At 39.4% G+C, this 15,513-nt stretch overlaps 1 protein-coding gene across 1 annotated transcript in view; it reads right to left on the reverse strand.

The window, feature by feature from the left end:
* LOC131128272 (uncharacterized) overlaps positions 1 to 15,513 on the reverse strand; it is a 54,046-nt gene that overhangs the window by 1,080 nt on the left and 37,453 nt on the right. Inside the window, exons 28-60 of the mRNA XM_078789666.1 lie at positions 14,590 to 14,643; positions 13,035 to 13,088; positions 12,542 to 12,586; positions 12,218 to 12,262; positions 12,089 to 12,142; positions 11,555 to 11,608; positions 11,429 to 11,482; positions 11,219 to 11,272; positions 11,087 to 11,140; positions 10,532 to 10,639; positions 10,394 to 10,447; positions 10,159 to 10,266; positions 10,012 to 10,065; positions 9,473 to 9,526; positions 8,722 to 8,778; positions 6,848 to 6,901; positions 6,095 to 6,148; positions 5,965 to 6,018; positions 5,829 to 5,882; positions 5,598 to 5,705; positions 5,431 to 5,538; positions 5,223 to 5,330; positions 5,092 to 5,145; positions 4,024 to 4,086; positions 3,891 to 3,944; positions 3,775 to 3,810; positions 3,091 to 3,108; positions 2,977 to 3,012; positions 2,864 to 2,890; positions 2,719 to 2,784; positions 2,290 to 2,461; positions 2,079 to 2,188; positions 1,727 to 1,945 (exon numbers count right to left, since the gene is read on the reverse strand). Of these exons, the coding sequence (XP_078645792.1) occupies positions 1,727 to 1,945; positions 2,079 to 2,188; positions 2,290 to 2,461; positions 2,719 to 2,784; positions 2,864 to 2,890; positions 2,977 to 3,012; positions 3,091 to 3,108; positions 3,775 to 3,810; positions 3,891 to 3,944; positions 4,024 to 4,086; positions 5,092 to 5,145; positions 5,223 to 5,330; positions 5,431 to 5,538; positions 5,598 to 5,705; positions 5,829 to 5,882; positions 5,965 to 6,018; positions 6,095 to 6,148; positions 6,848 to 6,901; positions 8,722 to 8,778; positions 9,473 to 9,526; positions 10,012 to 10,065; positions 10,159 to 10,266; positions 10,394 to 10,447; positions 10,532 to 10,639; positions 11,087 to 11,140; positions 11,219 to 11,272; positions 11,429 to 11,482; positions 11,555 to 11,608; positions 12,089 to 12,142; positions 12,218 to 12,262; positions 12,542 to 12,586; positions 13,035 to 13,088; positions 14,590 to 14,643 (2,298 nt within the window). The remainder of the gene's footprint in view (positions 1 to 1,726; positions 1,946 to 2,078; positions 2,189 to 2,289; positions 2,462 to 2,718; positions 2,785 to 2,863; positions 2,891 to 2,976; positions 3,013 to 3,090; positions 3,109 to 3,774; positions 3,811 to 3,890; positions 3,945 to 4,023; positions 4,087 to 5,091; positions 5,146 to 5,222; positions 5,331 to 5,430; positions 5,539 to 5,597; positions 5,706 to 5,828; positions 5,883 to 5,964; positions 6,019 to 6,094; positions 6,149 to 6,847; positions 6,902 to 8,721; positions 8,779 to 9,472; positions 9,527 to 10,011; positions 10,066 to 10,158; positions 10,267 to 10,393; positions 10,448 to 10,531; positions 10,640 to 11,086; positions 11,141 to 11,218; positions 11,273 to 11,428; positions 11,483 to 11,554; positions 11,609 to 12,088; positions 12,143 to 12,217; positions 12,263 to 12,541; positions 12,587 to 13,034; positions 13,089 to 14,589; positions 14,644 to 15,513) is intronic.

Here is a 15,513-nt window from a genome sequence, read left to right on the forward strand (position 1 = left end):
CACTGTTCAGCAACGCATTAAAAACATTTATCTCTTTAAGTTGTTTTTTTAGGTGGAGCCTATCCCAGGTGACTAGGTGAGAGGTGGGGTACACCCTGAATTATGTCACCAGTCAATCACAGGGCCTATAGACAAACAACCATTCACACTCACACATCATCAATTAACCAAACATGTTTTTGGTATGTGGGAGTAAATCAGAGTACCCAGAGAAAACCAAGTATCCACAAGTCATTTTGTATTTCTGAAAAATCTGAATAGAAATGAAATTCTGAATGAAAAGCAGGCTCGCGGGCGCTTGTGTGTGTGTGTGTGGGGGGGGGGGCTCCCATGTTGGTGACTGTGAGGGGCTGCCAATCCTCCCTCACTGATGAGGTGTATGCCCCACCTACACACTGTCATGTTTCCTATTTGTGTATATAGCTGACTTTTGTTATTTACACATACATTCTGGTTAGTACTTTAATTATATTTGTTTGCCATTTAAGTTGTTTAATTGACACTTTAGGTAGTCAAATAGAAGTCATTGGTTTTGTTCCTAATTTCTCATCAGTTTGTCCTTTCTTTGAGGCGATTGGTCAGGGCACAAACATGGAGTGCAGGCCAGATGCATATCACCTTGATTGAACTCTCCCAAGTGTCACCTGGAGGGGGGGTTAACTGGGTAGTTTCTGACTAAAGGTAGTTAAATGTAATATAGTGGTTAAACTGTATACAGAAATTGGAACTAAAGTGTAGTAATATTGAAAGGCTTTTGTAACCTAAAGGAAGGGTGTTGAAAATGTAAATATGGTACCTTTTAGATAAATTGCCTCACCCTCTCAAAGGGGATTTATGGTTGGACTTTCACTGGTAAAAGGGGCTGGGTGAATTGTTGGTGAGGAGGCCTGTTGTGTGTGCTGGGGGAAATATTGTTGGACTGTCTGGTGAAATAAACATGAAAGAGCTCTCAAGCCCATGGTCTTGTATGCGTTTCAGAGGCTATGGCTATCCTAGGCTAGTAAGAGGCCATTTTTACAACAAAAATCTTACAGTGACCCCTCGTCTATACAGTACTATATCTCAAAATGTCAATTTTTATTGATCTTTTTTATAGTTTTTCATTTTTCAAAATATACAAACAATGTATCCAACCATCCATTTTCTATGCCGCTTATCCTCACTAGGGTGGCGGGTATGCTGAAGCCTATCCCAGCTGTTTTTGGGCGAGAGGCGGGGTACACCCTGGACTGGTCGCCAGCCAATCACAAATAATTTATATTTGAAGAAATTTAGTTTCATGTTGAAAATACAATGAATTTGTTGTTTCAGAAAACTTCTGAATTTATGATACTGCAAATGTCCAGATATTAGTTTTGCATTTCAATCCGGAAAAACAAAGAATAAGTATGTATATTATTACATACTACACATATATAAAAATTATTTAAAATATTGATACAATGTAAGTAGTAAGATGTTTTTCAGGTAAAATGTAAAACATTTAAAGACTCTATACTTTATAATGGTAATACAGTATATAATGAATCTAAATTCATTATGATTAAAAGGTGTGTGTTACAATTATTGCAATCACAGCTTGGTATGGTCTAATTTAAATAAGGTGCTTAGCTCCAAAGCAGCGCTAGCAACAAAAACCATTGAACGATGGGAAGAGCCAAACAACCAGAAAGAATGTTTTTGTTAGATTTGAACCCGCGCAGTAAAAACAGTGATGCATACATACCCAGCAGTCGTCTCTGAGTACAAGTGGTTCCAGAAGATCGCCTGCTTGGATCTTCTCCCCTGTCCAGGTCTTAAAGCTCAAAGCCTGACTGCAGACTCGCAGTGAGGGTCCTGCAGCCCACACAGGTGTGTTAAAGCAGTGGACCGTGATGTACTGAACAGCCTCTGTGCTCAAGAGGTGGATGAAGTTCATCTGGATGCGACTCACTCCCATCTCCAGCTGTAAAATCCGAGGATTTAAACCTGAATTTATTTCTCTGTTGGTTTGCACGCTTGTTGAGCCACAGTTCCTCTTCACCGTGCATTGACTTATACCTCAAATGGCATTGGTTAAATATGAAATGTATTACAACCTTGGACACAGTGACAGGTTTCAGGCAAGTCTGTCCTCCAGCAGTGAAGTTGCATGTCACCTCAACGGAGTCTGCGGCACAGCCGAGGTTTGGGTCGACCCAGTAAGTGGCTGAAAAAGCAGTGACAGGCTGTTCTTTACTAGGGAGAACAGAATGAAAGGCTCTGAAAAATGATGCTGCAAATATATTTTGCTTGCTATTGTGTCCCTACCATCATACATCCTTTGCTCACAGTTGTAGAGGTCTCTGCAGATACGGGCAGGATTGTTGCGGGTCCCCAACGGGTTCTTAAGACTGTGGATTAGAGTGCTGAGATGCTGCAAAGTCCTGAAGATCTCTGTGCCCTGGTCCAGCATGGGAAGCGCCATATTCTGGTAATTCAGCTTTGAACATAAGACTTGCTATTATTATGTTTATTATGTTTGGCCAAAATGACATTACAGAACAGAATCCGTATTTTGTAACGTAAACTATAATTAAAATGGACACTATTTAGAGGAAATGTTAGTTGGTGACAGTTAAGTGTATTATACAGATATGCTGTTATTATGAAAGACATGATAGTGTCATAACAACAACAAAAACTATTTCAGTCTCCTAAAAGGATTTTTTGGGAATAACGTTATGAATTTCACATCACCTCTGGCCTCAGTGCAGCATGGGAATCAATGATGACTTGAAAAGCAGCACCAAGGGCCTCACTTTTCTATAAAAAATAAAAACAATCAGATAAACCCACATGATCAGGACCATATACCTTATGTTTAGCGCAAAAATATACTTACAAGAGAAACAGTAGAACTGGGGTGACCCTATAAGAAAAAAGTATGTCATTTCTCATAACTGCATCACATAACATTGAGTAATGTAAGTTATTATGTACAACATGCAAACTTACTGGTGGTCCTGGTGGTCCACGAGGACCTGGAGAGCCCTTAGAAATCCAATTATTAAATTAGTATATTAGACTATAGTTAAGTTGTGTTCTGTAATATGATATGTTATAGCTTACCCTTGGTCCTGGAAACCCCTGTTCGGGATGAAAAACATTTTGTAAATATATTTGTTACTATAAACTAGGGATGCTCTGATCCATCGGACACCGATCAGTACTGACCGATTTCCATGAAATCTCACGTGATCGTCTGATAAATGCATTTCAACGCCGATTACAAAAACGATCACCTGTGGCTAGCACGACTGCAGCGATGTATGTAGTCCTCCCATTTTCCTCCTACTTTCCTTCACATACACACACAACAATCATGGCTGCCATGTGGGACTTAACTGCCAGCACATGACACAAAAACTATCTTGTGGGATACTAATTTTATTAGCAATTACTTAGTTTTTCAGTCCCCCTTTGTGGCTCCACTGGCCAATATCATTAATACATTGAAAATGTATAATTAAGCCATATTATCGGTATAAACAGCTGCATAAAACCCTGATCGGAGCATCCCTAGCATTAATAGTATTATACAATCTCATTTGACACATTATGATAGTTGCATTTTAGGATTGTGAAGCTTTTGGAGCCGCTGCCATTGGAGTGTCATTGTGGATATTGTCACAGAGGAGGACAATAGTGTCAAAGGGCAGCGCAAACTGATCCATGAGCAGTCTCCCCACTAAACATTCTATCCACCACTCACGGTTCAGAAAGAAAGGGATTTGTCAAAACTTTGTCACGCACCGTCTCCCCTCGACTTCCTTTGTCACCTTGTAGTCCCTGACAGAGTGAAAGCAAGAGGGTCATTGCACAGAGACTGTATAAAAGTGTGCAGACAGGTTGTGATATGAGGTACATACAGGATGGCCGATGGGGCCGATGATGCCAACAGGGCCCAAAGCTCCTTCCATTCCCTGGACAGCAATAAACACAGTTGATGGAGAGCCAATAATGCATTGATGTGGAATTTTGGAAGATGTAGCCATCACTTACCATCAGTCCTCTGGGTCCTCTTGGTCCCAGAATGCCTGCTGGACCCATTTCTCCTTGGGGTCCCTATAAAGACCCATGCTTAGCATTATGCAGAATTCACATTTTTCCAAGTTTTCATGAAGTCATGGAGGAACAATCTCCTTCCTCGTGGATGTAGTAACACCAATAGCTATATGAACCCACCCTGTGTTTACGGCCACCACCTTACAGAGGACAGCTTTGTAAAAATTACAAAAGGCAGGTTTCGCTACACATCTTAAATGAGGATTGGAGGTCTGCCAACTATCCAAGTAGTCAGCTACAGATGTGGGAACTGTAAGTTTTGCTTTTCTTCAGTGACTACGCTAACCTTGCATGGTGATGTTGTTAAAATGTGATTGTAATGTTAGCACGATAGCTCAGATAGCTATGCTAGTGTTGCTAATGTTTGCGTCCTCATGTCCTCTTCTTTAATGTTACGTTGTTATATGTGATATATGGCATCTATTATATTGGTAAAGTACAGCGTTCAAGTGTACATGAACAAAGTGGATGAAGTGTGTATTAGTGCTTGTTGGAGCCGGCCGTGGACAAAAACAGCTAATTAGCATTAAAGCTACGCACACAAAAAACAAAGCTCCCAATGAGGTTGGTTTTACTAAACGTCCTTGTTTTTTTGCCAACACGGGAAATTTGGGCATGACAAGGTTTGTACTTAGCTGAAATGTCTTTTTCAGACCTCAACAAAAAATAAAGCCAAATGGCTAACATCACTCCTACTCCCTGCTAAACACGCTAGCACATCTTGTAGATAGCACGCTAGCAGATCTTGTGGGTTCTGCATGCGGAATACAAGGGCTGCTGCTGGATAGAAGTACTTACGTAAAGCCTGGTATGGACTTCTTGTATCAGATATTTTTATATTTTAAATGCACTACTGATATAATCTGATACTGGCTGAAATTCGCTGAGCTACACCCCTAGTAACAACAATGGTAAAATGTTTACCAGTTCATCCCAAAGAGAACAGAACCTCAGTTAAAACTTTTGACGGTTAAAAATGCTGCATACATATTGATGGTATCATACCTTTGGCCCAAAAAGACCTAACACCCCTGGAAATCCTCGTTCGCCAATGTCACCCTGATGCAAAAGGACAAGGGTTATTAAATCTGCCCAATAACTGGAAAATTGTTGAGATTAATTTAAAAAATGCTCACTGGTTGTCCTTTGGAGCCTTTAGTTCCTTGTACTCCCATCAAGCCCATTTCACCAAGGGCCCCTCTCTTCCCAGCATTTCCAGTTTGGCCCGGGAGACCACTTTCACCCTGCAGAACGTACACAAAAGTGTTGGCTTTTTGGCTTTCACCCATGACACCAAACAATCCATCATTCACTCCAAACCTAGCCATTAAAGTCGTTTTTTACCTTTGGTCCAAAGGAGCCTTGATCACCAGGAAGCCCCGTCTCACCATTTTTACCCCGCTGCCCAGGTTTCCCGTCTAAGCCCACTTCTCCATCCTCTCCCTGCTCACCCTAAATGCAAAAATATGACTGGTGAACCATTGTCAAACTTATTAATCACAATGCTTTACCTTAGTGCCTTTGCTTCCATCTTTACCAGGCAGTCCATCCATTCCAGGAAGCCCCTGGGGACCCTCCTTGCCAGTAATGCCTCGTGGGCCAGAGGGTCCTTCTGGACCCTTTGCAAAAACAATAAATACCTCAAGTATATAGTATACCTCAAGCTACCATTCCTTATGAATAACATGTAACTGATTTGCTACACATAATAGAGCATGGGAGTGAGAATCCATCCAACTCACTGGTGGTCCTTTGGTCCCGGGTGTTCCTCTCACCCCAGATTTTCCTTTCTGTCCCTGAAACACAGAAAGTTAATGCTGCATTAGCCATTAACCTAGCTTGAGTGCATGTTCGAGTTCTAGAACGTTCAGTCCTTACTTGTTCACCTTGGGACCCTTTCAGTCCTTGCTGTCCTTTGGGCCCAGGATGTCCCTGAAATGATTGTGACTGTTAGGAAAAGTTAAACCGAAGCTTTGCATAGCTTTAAAACAAACAAAAGGACACTCACAGGAAGTCCTGAGGCACCAGGTCTACCTCTATCTCCATCAACACCTACCGGACCCTGGAAAATGTCATTTTCTACATTACACTATGCCAGGGGTGGGCAGACTTTTTGACTCGCGGGCCGCATTGATATGACAATATTTACGGGGGGGGGGGGGCAGACTATATATTTTACACGTAACAGTCCACCTGGTATTATTGTATCTGTAAAATAGTCATGCAATCTGCTATTATTATTTATTATTTTATATTTATATTTAAATATTTTAAAAATAATAAAATATTATAATAATTACAATAAAATTAGAATCATAATTATTCTATTATTATTATGTAAAATATGCAAATATAACAACAATATTATATATAATTAATATAATAATTAGCATTAATATAATAATTATAATAATCAGAATAGTTATAATTATAATTATAATAATCTAATAATAATAATAATTATTATTATTATTATTATGTGCTTGTGTCCCTTTTTTCAGGAGCACTTTGTAAACAACAGACCATGTCAAAAAACGAAATTGATAAAACCATCAAAAGGTTGGCTCAGGCCATGATGCCAGGTTGTATGTTGAGTTTAAATGAAATACTTTGGAAAGATTGGGCGGGCCGTATTCAAACACTTGGCGGGCCGGATGTGGCCCCCGGGCCGTAGTTTGCCCACCCCTGCACTATGCAGAGCATTTGCTTAAAACTTTTGGCTCCTTGGCCACTAAGGAAGATGGAAAATGTATTCACTTACAATATATCCGGGGTCACCTGCTTCTCCTCTATCACCTCTGTTCCCAGGAGGACCCTGCAATGGAAAACACAAGAAAGTATGCAGCAGTGGGCCTTGGGTCTCCCTACTCCATAGTGACACTTTTCATTTGAACGTCTCAGCTTGAACAAAGCTAGAAGTAGCGCGTTTTAAAGGATTTCTTTATTTTTCTCAAGCTGCTGCAAAGTGGCAAACGAATGAATTAAAAAGTATTTGCCATTTTCCTTTCATTCATGAAAATCAAAAAATGTAGGGATTACTTTTACAAACAATGCAAAGATGATTTATAGATTTAAAGCAGGGGTCTCAAACACATGACAGGACGCTAGTTTAGGCCCCAGCCTTGATATGAAAGTTTAATGTTAGTGTGGCCCGCGCAAGTTTGATATGGATGCTGTATGGTATCATGTACCCAGAAAAAATTATTATGTTTGATTAATGTTCATATTAAAGGTTAAATAACTGTTAATAGTTATCCTCCCTATCCATGTGGAAGTGGTAAGTTTTTGGCTTTTTAAGTTTAAAGGAAATAACTTGGAGGCTACCGTTTAGGTTGCTAGCTCTCGAGTTTGCGAGTTTTAAAGTTTTTATTATTTGCCATTTTATTATTATTATATTTATTTACTACTGATTGATTGATTTTCTTTATTCTTGATTTGTTTATTTATTTTTCATCTTATTTTGTGTAGAAAAATAAAAAATAAGATATTTGAGAACAGTGGAATGTTTTATCAGAGCTTTTCTTGTAGAAAATCGGAACCAAAGCAAAGTTTATTCATTTTCTGTTTTTAATAAATGCGTTTTTTGGGGGGCTTTTTTTGGAAAACCTGATGCGGCCCAGCCTCGCCCAGACCCTACCTCCAGTGGCCCCCAGGTAAATTGAGTTTGAGACCCCTGATTTAAAGGGACTCTGACATGATTTATGAACTAAATATGTTATATATTGTTTGTAATTATGTTCACATTGTTACATTTTTAAAGTGAATGCTAAATTTGCAAAAATTACATTTATAGTTCATGGCGCCAGTCATGACAAACTAGCTCACAGCTCATCCTTGTTTATGGAAGTGACATCATCTGGGTAACACCTCTCAGCTAAAGCAGAGCAAACAAACACTTCTCAAAGTAGATCGTCCACTTGGTTCAGTATAATCTTCATCAACATAATAGTCAAGACAAAATGTTGTGTTGCTGCTGGATGTTCACACTATCTGAGTGATACAGTGTTCTTTTCCAAAGGAGGACGTTTTCTGACAACATTGCCGATTTTAAACAATAATTGAAAGATAAGCAACTCAGCAGTAATTTACACTTACCATTCTGTGTTTTGAAGGTGACCAGTCTTCATCTCTGTGTCTTAAGGCTTTAGTCTGCGTTCTGCAAGTTCTCTATTTATCTCCAAGCATTTCTTCCTCCTCAAAAATGATACACGTTGCTCAAATCTTCACTATAATCACTGTACATCCTCTGTCCTCTGTCTCGTACACCGCCATGTTTGTTTATCTGACCAATAGTACACCACTTTTGGAAATGAAGCTAAACTGCGAGAGGTAGTTCATCCTGGCTGGCACCATGAACAATAAAAGTATTTTTTGTACATTTACCTTTCACTTTCAAAAATCTAACAATGTAGTATTGCAAACAAAAGGGTTTCCGCTTCATCAAATCGCCTGTCTGCCCTGTTGGCACTTGTACAAGTGTGACCAGATAAAAGTACGCAACCTGTCTTGTGTTGACGTTCACGTTGATCCTTTTTATCGTGAGAATGAAACATCGTCCCTAAAATGTGGCGTGTCACAGGCTATGCCTATCAATGCCAGTACCCACAGAGGAGCAAGAACACAAAAGAAACTCACTCTGTCACCTTGGCGACCTGGTGGACCTTCGACTTTGCTGTCCTCCCCCTGTTCACCCTAAAAAGCAACACACAGACAATAAAACACAGATTACCCCTAGAGGCAACATTAAATTGTAGCTGTAATTTTTACTTCAACACAACATCCACTTAATTACACAGGTGATTTCATCATTCCAAGCGCTAAAACCCATGCTGATGAGTCAATGTCTGACATTTGCGTCTTTATTGGATTAATTGAACAATAACAGACGTGTGAATGGTTTTTACCAGTCATGTGTTTCACACGTGTCACAACGAAACAAGGAGAACATGATTACAAAATCAAGATGACAATTAGGAATTGCAAGAGGCCAGGAAAAAACTGACACGAGCCAGGACTGCGCTTCACATATTTTAGTGGATTTATCTCATCAGCTGCCTTTTCTGGCTCCAGAGTACCTCCATTTCAAATGATCTTGATTAATAAACAATTCTATGAAATACACAATGCATATCCAGATGGCTCACCCTCTTTCCCTCTCCGTCCAAATATGTAAATTAGTTGTAGACTGTTATCTAGTTTATTGTGTAGTCCTGCTTCTTTTCCGGTAAACAGGAATATTTGTATTCGCTCAGTCGTGACTAAAATAGTCAATTTGAGGCTGATTGCACTTAAGCAACACATTGACAATGACATGTGCCGTAGATCGTACCACTAATCAAGAAAGGATAACTGTAACGCTTGACATATACACTATGTCACGATGTACCTTTTCACCTTTAGGTCCAGGTGGTCCTTGTGATCCTTGCAGTCCTCTGTGACCCTAATACAAAGAAAAAACACATCGAAATTCGCTCAAAGTTAGCCATTTCATTTAGTCCAAATACAGAATGAAACAAAATCCAACATAACACAATAATAATCCTCTCTTGTTAAGTTTTATATTTTTGGTGCAATAAAAATAAAGAGCTGTAGGCCACAAATGGCTCCCGGATAACCAAAACTTACAACCCAGTCTGGTATGATTTGACAGAAATATTAGGTATCTTATAACTTTGTCCAAAGTGCTGTACTTGCAGTAGAACTATGTGTGTACTGTGAAGATGTCTTTAAGTCAATTTAAGTAAAAAAAAAAAGTGCTTTATATATTTCAAGGATTTTCAAAAAATGTTTTTTTTATTTGTATTGTTCACAAATTGTTAATTCTGCATGATAATAAATATAAACAATGTGTGATTGTAGGACTGCATTGATTTATTGATACACTCCCTGAAGCAGAAAAGTGTTTTCTCATCACAAAATCGTTACCTCATAGCCTGATATTCCCGGGTTTCCCTGTTGGCCCATTCTTCCAGGAGCACCCTCGGGAAATAAATCCACATTTAGGTCATTTTCACCAAAAACTGAATTAAGTCTGTCAGTCTAAAAGTGCTCTAAAGCTAAAGGATGCCTTACCACGGGTCCAATCGCCCCTCTTGCTCCCTTCAGTCCAATAAACCCTAGTGGCCCATGTTCACCGACTGGCCCACTTTCTCCTAGGTGACCTTGGTGACCTTTTGTCCCCTGGTGAAATGCAACAAGTAAGCACTTCAGTGACCGTCAGTACAGTTTGTACAACACGTTGTGAGCATCTCTAGCAAGTGACCAAAGAAGTAGTCAATTACAGAACAAAAGTGACGAGTGTATACACCTTGCCTCCTGGTTTTCCTCTTTCACCAACTTTGCCTGGTTTACCCTCTTGACCCTTTTAAAGGAAGATGAGTTTAAGTAAACAAAACAGGACCGTTCATCGGAACAAGTCAATGGAATTGACTGACAAGATGCTCACCCTCACTCCTGACAGACCTGGAGGCCCACTGGGTCCTTCCTCTCCTTTGTGGCCCATTTCACCCGTTTCTCCTTTGGAACCTTCTGGACCAGAATCACCCTTTTCACCCTGAAGAGATCATCATAAAAGTAGAAAGAATGACAAAAGTATCTCCACAGATCTCCACAGTCATTTCTTAGAGAAATGTATTCGCTCTTATTGATGCTGAACTCGTGAGTATTCACATATTTATTGGATGGAATCAAGCCATGCGGAAACTTCTTGGAATAAAATTGAATTTTTTGGATTAGGTATTTTTACAATATGTTATGTAAATTAAGTTCCATGCTGGGTTGCGTGGTGTACAAGTGGTTAGCGCTAGGTTAATTGGAGACTCCAAATTGTCCATAGGTATGAATGTGAGTGTGAATGGTTGTTTGTCTATATGTGCCCTGTGATTGGCTGGCAACCAGTCCTCTCGCCCCAAGACAGCTGGGATAGGCTCCAGCATACCCTGCAACCCAAGTGAGGATACGCGGTATGGAAAATGTATGGATGGAAGTTCCATGCTTTCACCTTAATGCCATCAGGTCCACTTGGCCCAGCCTCCCCATCCATTCCTTCTTCACCCTTATGGGGAAAATAGTCATTTATGTTATGGATTATGTGCAACTAATATTTCCCATCTGTAACAGTATGAATACTTACTCTCTGGCCAGTTAAACCCTGCTGTCCTGTGTTGCCAAGTGCACCTACGTCACCCTGCAAATGAGTTTGTCTTATGTATAGATTATTATAAATTGCTGCAGTTTCCCATTCAATGCAACTCTAATATTATATTTTGATGTAAATGTTTCATACTACTGGTCCACATGTAAACAATATCACAAAACCATAAGTTCATTCAAATCAATTTACTTTCTCTCCAGATTCACCAGACAATCCTCTCTCGCCAGTCTTTCCGGGTAACCCCTGTCAGAAACAAAGACCGCCATAAGGAAGGAATGCTACAGGTTCTAATTTTAGTAGTGTGATCGGACTCACAGTTGGTCCCATGTCCCCCGTTGGGCCACTCAAGCCTGTAGGTCCTGTTGCTCCCTACAGTTATAAGGGTAAGCGTCAGCAGACGGGATGGAATCAACAGACTAACATACACTTGTTTTGCTTTTTCATTTGGATGCAAAAAAGGGTTAACGCTGAAAAAAATGTCTTTTTTCATGACGTGATTCGACTGTGTAATGAAAACTAGGCGATAACTGGCCTTTGGTAGGGACCTTTCACTTGGTGCCCTCAACCATTCTGTACAGTTATTGTCCAGTCCATACCTTTGTAATTGGGATATGGTATGGGTGCATTATGATGTGCATAAAGAGAACAACTTTCTTCTTCCCAAAGGCATTAATATTCAATTTACTAGCTAGTAGTTCTCCAATAAATACAATTCTCAAATAAAAAGTAAAATATTGATATAGCATAAAGAAAAACTGACAATTATATTATTTTTAGTAAAGTTCCTTACCCGAAGTGCAGCATTAATGGTTGCAGCCTGCGACCAGTAATAATAATAATATGACTCACTGTGTCCCCAGCAATTCCTTTCTCCCCTGGTGGGCCGGAGGGCCCTTGGACACCCTAAAATAAGAGAGAGGATGATTAACGATTTTATTTTATTTTTTAATTAATTGCAACTATGCTCTCGTCGCTTACTGGAAATCCTTTCTGCCCAGCTTCACCGGGCTCGCCAAGCTTTCCCTGCAGAAGAACAACACAATGAGACAAATACTGTAAAGTTCACTTGTTATTAATGTTCCCTTATGTCCTTTTATGTCATGTATGGATGAATTCTTCATTTAAGAATACATATTTATCCTAACTTTGTCATGCAGTTGGCATGTGGCACCTATCTTTTATATTGGTTGGTCAGGTAGACAATTTGTTACTTTAATTAGCTCCTTATTCAAGATTAAAATAACTGCATGATGGACTTGTCAACCATAGGAAAAACACCTTAATTATTTATTTGTTACTTGCCATATCACCAGGGAGGCCTGACTTTCCTGGCGGACCATCAGGGCCCTGCAAAGAATAGATCTGCAAGTGAGTTTAAAAAAAAAAAAGAAAAATTCCCCATAGATAAAATGCTGCAGACGCCAAAAAACACTAACAAACAGCACCATCAATATTTTAGGACTCTTTGATTCGAGGATCACTTGTATTTTATTCATCTAAGACAAGAGTGTCCAAAAAGTTTTTCAGATGTTAAAAATAATTACAGACACAAAAACAAAACTGGCATAAAAGTACTCATGTTATTTATGACTATTTTTTTAAAGATTTATTTGCCTTTGATAGACAAGATGTTTCTCCAAACTTTCCACAGCAGGGACAGAACTGATGTATCCAATTAAAGAGCTGGAGGCACTCTCCAAATGGAACTTGAAATGCAAAGTAGAGTCACCAGCAGAGAGTCCGAGACACTTTAATCAGCAATGTGACCATTTTTGATAACTTTTAATGTTCTCACCTTCAGTCCAGCGGCCCCGTCTACCCCCAGTGCACCGTCAGGACCCCTCGGACCCTGAAGGGAACAAAACAGCTGTGATTGGACTTTTACATCCTGCTGACTGATGTTTCAAATTATGAGTCACCGAGTGACAACAATGAATCTTGATTTTGGAGAGTCGTTATCTCAGCTCTATTGATATTTATTAGGGTGTATCCCACAATGCATTGTTTCCACTGTGGTTATTTCGTAAATATTTGGCTGTAAATTAGCTCTGATCGATGCTCAGCATAATTATATTAGTGTCTTTGCGTGATTGCACTAGGACTATTACAGAACGATAAACAATACCATGTCTGTCTCATTTCTTTGTGTTGTGACACAAAGAAACAGCACTGTGCTGTTGAAGTGCACTTGTAACTTGGAGTTCAGCCATCAACCAGTCAGTGGATGGAAAAATGCTGACGTTATTGTCTGTCGGCTGGCATTGTGAGCTAAATCTGAAATCTGGGACCTCTGCAAAATACAGAAACTGGAATCTGATTGGACAAAAAAAAAAAAAAACGGACGACATCCCTTGTTTATGTTGCTTTTGATTTTAAACTAAGTGTCACAAAAAGCCAATTAGCGTTTATTGGAAAATTGCTTTTTTGGAAAGTTGATTTTTTGTTGTGTATTGGAATACCGCTGAAGTAAAATAGCTGAAAAACAAAGAAATAAGACCGATACAAATAGCCTCTTTAAATGCTCCTCTTCATTTATGAGCGTCATATAATCGCTGATAAACCTTGCCATGCTCATTCTGTTAATGAGGATTTCCATCAGACTGTAATAAGGAGATGGGTATTTAATTCTGTTTTCCAAGGCCTGAATGTAATATTCTGCTATAATCAGATATTACATTTGTGATATCAAGGGAGGCGTGTTAAACTCATTTACAAAATGAAATGCCTTCATTATACTTGAATTCATCTTCAATTGTTCATTCAGTCCAACAGTCTCTCCATAGATGACGGACTATCTCAATGAGATAAAGTCAGTTCTGTCAAAGTCAATGAACTGAAATGAATTTCAAACCACACCACAAGTCCTGTGAGATATGTTCTTCTCTCAATCTCTCTACAGTATTTTTAAGCAGCTCTATTTGGTAGTGATGCCTCGGTTGCGAACAAAATGGCCCTCAGACTGTTCTGTGACGAGAATGACGAGAGCGTCTCCCGCATGTGATTGGTCATAAAGTGTGGTGCCATTTGGGTCAATACTATGCAGCTATGATACCGGTCACCAGCCAATCGCAGGTCACCATTCACAGTCACACCAATGAACAATTTCGATTCGTCAGATAACCGAACATCATGTTTTTGGAAAACCCACACAAGGGGGAAGTTTGCATGGGGATAACGTGCAAACTCCACACAGAGATGCCCAAGCAGAGAATCGAACCCGATCTCCCAATCGCTTGACTGTGTGGCCAACATGCTAACCACTCGTCCACCTTGCAGTCCACCATCAATAGTATTGGTTGAAAAAATACATTTGGTGTATCTGTACCTTATCAATAAATAGTTCGATTTACCTCCATGCCTTTGGATCCTCTGACTCCACTTGATCCCCTCAAGCCTGGAGGCCCCTAAAAATATCAATAACATGACAAGAAGTATGTACATTGTTGACCATGTAAAACATAGCCATGTGTATTTACTATTTGTGGGAAGTCAAGTCTGATTTAAAAACAAGACAAAGCAGTAAAATATATTTTAATACTGGTGGTGTCTCCTTCCTAATAGGGGTTTTGATTTAATTTCCGCCACCAAACTTTAGTCTTCCGTATATAATGCAAAATCGGGATCGTGTAAATGGCGTAGTCGTAATTTCAAGTCGCTACTTTTTTCTCAGGCTTCTACAGTGATGCGGCTAATTTGTTGTCACGTTCTGGTCTCGCAACATCTTTTTTGCTTTGTGTGCGCCCTCATCAGTAGTGATGTGTGATACCACTGATTTATTTTCCTATTCAATATAGAGTAAAATTCTGGAAATCACCGATGGTGATCTGATATCGATAGTTTTTGCAAATACACTTAATGTGCAGAGTAGATTTTTTGAAAAGTAGTGTATTTGATTTGAGAATCGATTTGAGAATCGATTTGAGAATCGCAAGTTTGATATGGATGCTGTATGGTATCATGTACCCAGAAAAAAATATTACGTTTGATTAATGTTCATGTTAAAGGTTAAATAATTGTTAATAGTTATCCTCCCTATCCGTGTGGAAGTGGTAAGTTTTTGGCTATTTAAGTTTAAAGGAAATAACTTGAAGGCTACCGTTTAGGTCGCTAGCTCTCTAGTTTGCGAGTTAGCATGTCGTGTCTCAAGACCCTGCAGTTGCGCAATATGTTGTAAATAAAAAGAGTATAAATGTGACTATAGTCTTGTTTTGTCATGTCTACAGGGCTCTAATAATGCTTTGTTAATTTTAATCTGAAAAAAATAATTTGTCGAC

Source organism: Doryrhamphus excisus, linkage group LG3 (genome assembly GCF_037039965.1).
Source record: "Doryrhamphus excisus strain RoL-2023G ecotype Guam linkage group LG3, RoL_Dexc_Guam_v1.1, whole genome shotgun sequence".
Classification (NCBI taxonomy): domain Eukaryota; kingdom Metazoa; phylum Chordata; class Actinopteri; order Syngnathiformes; family Syngnathidae; genus Doryrhamphus; species Doryrhamphus excisus.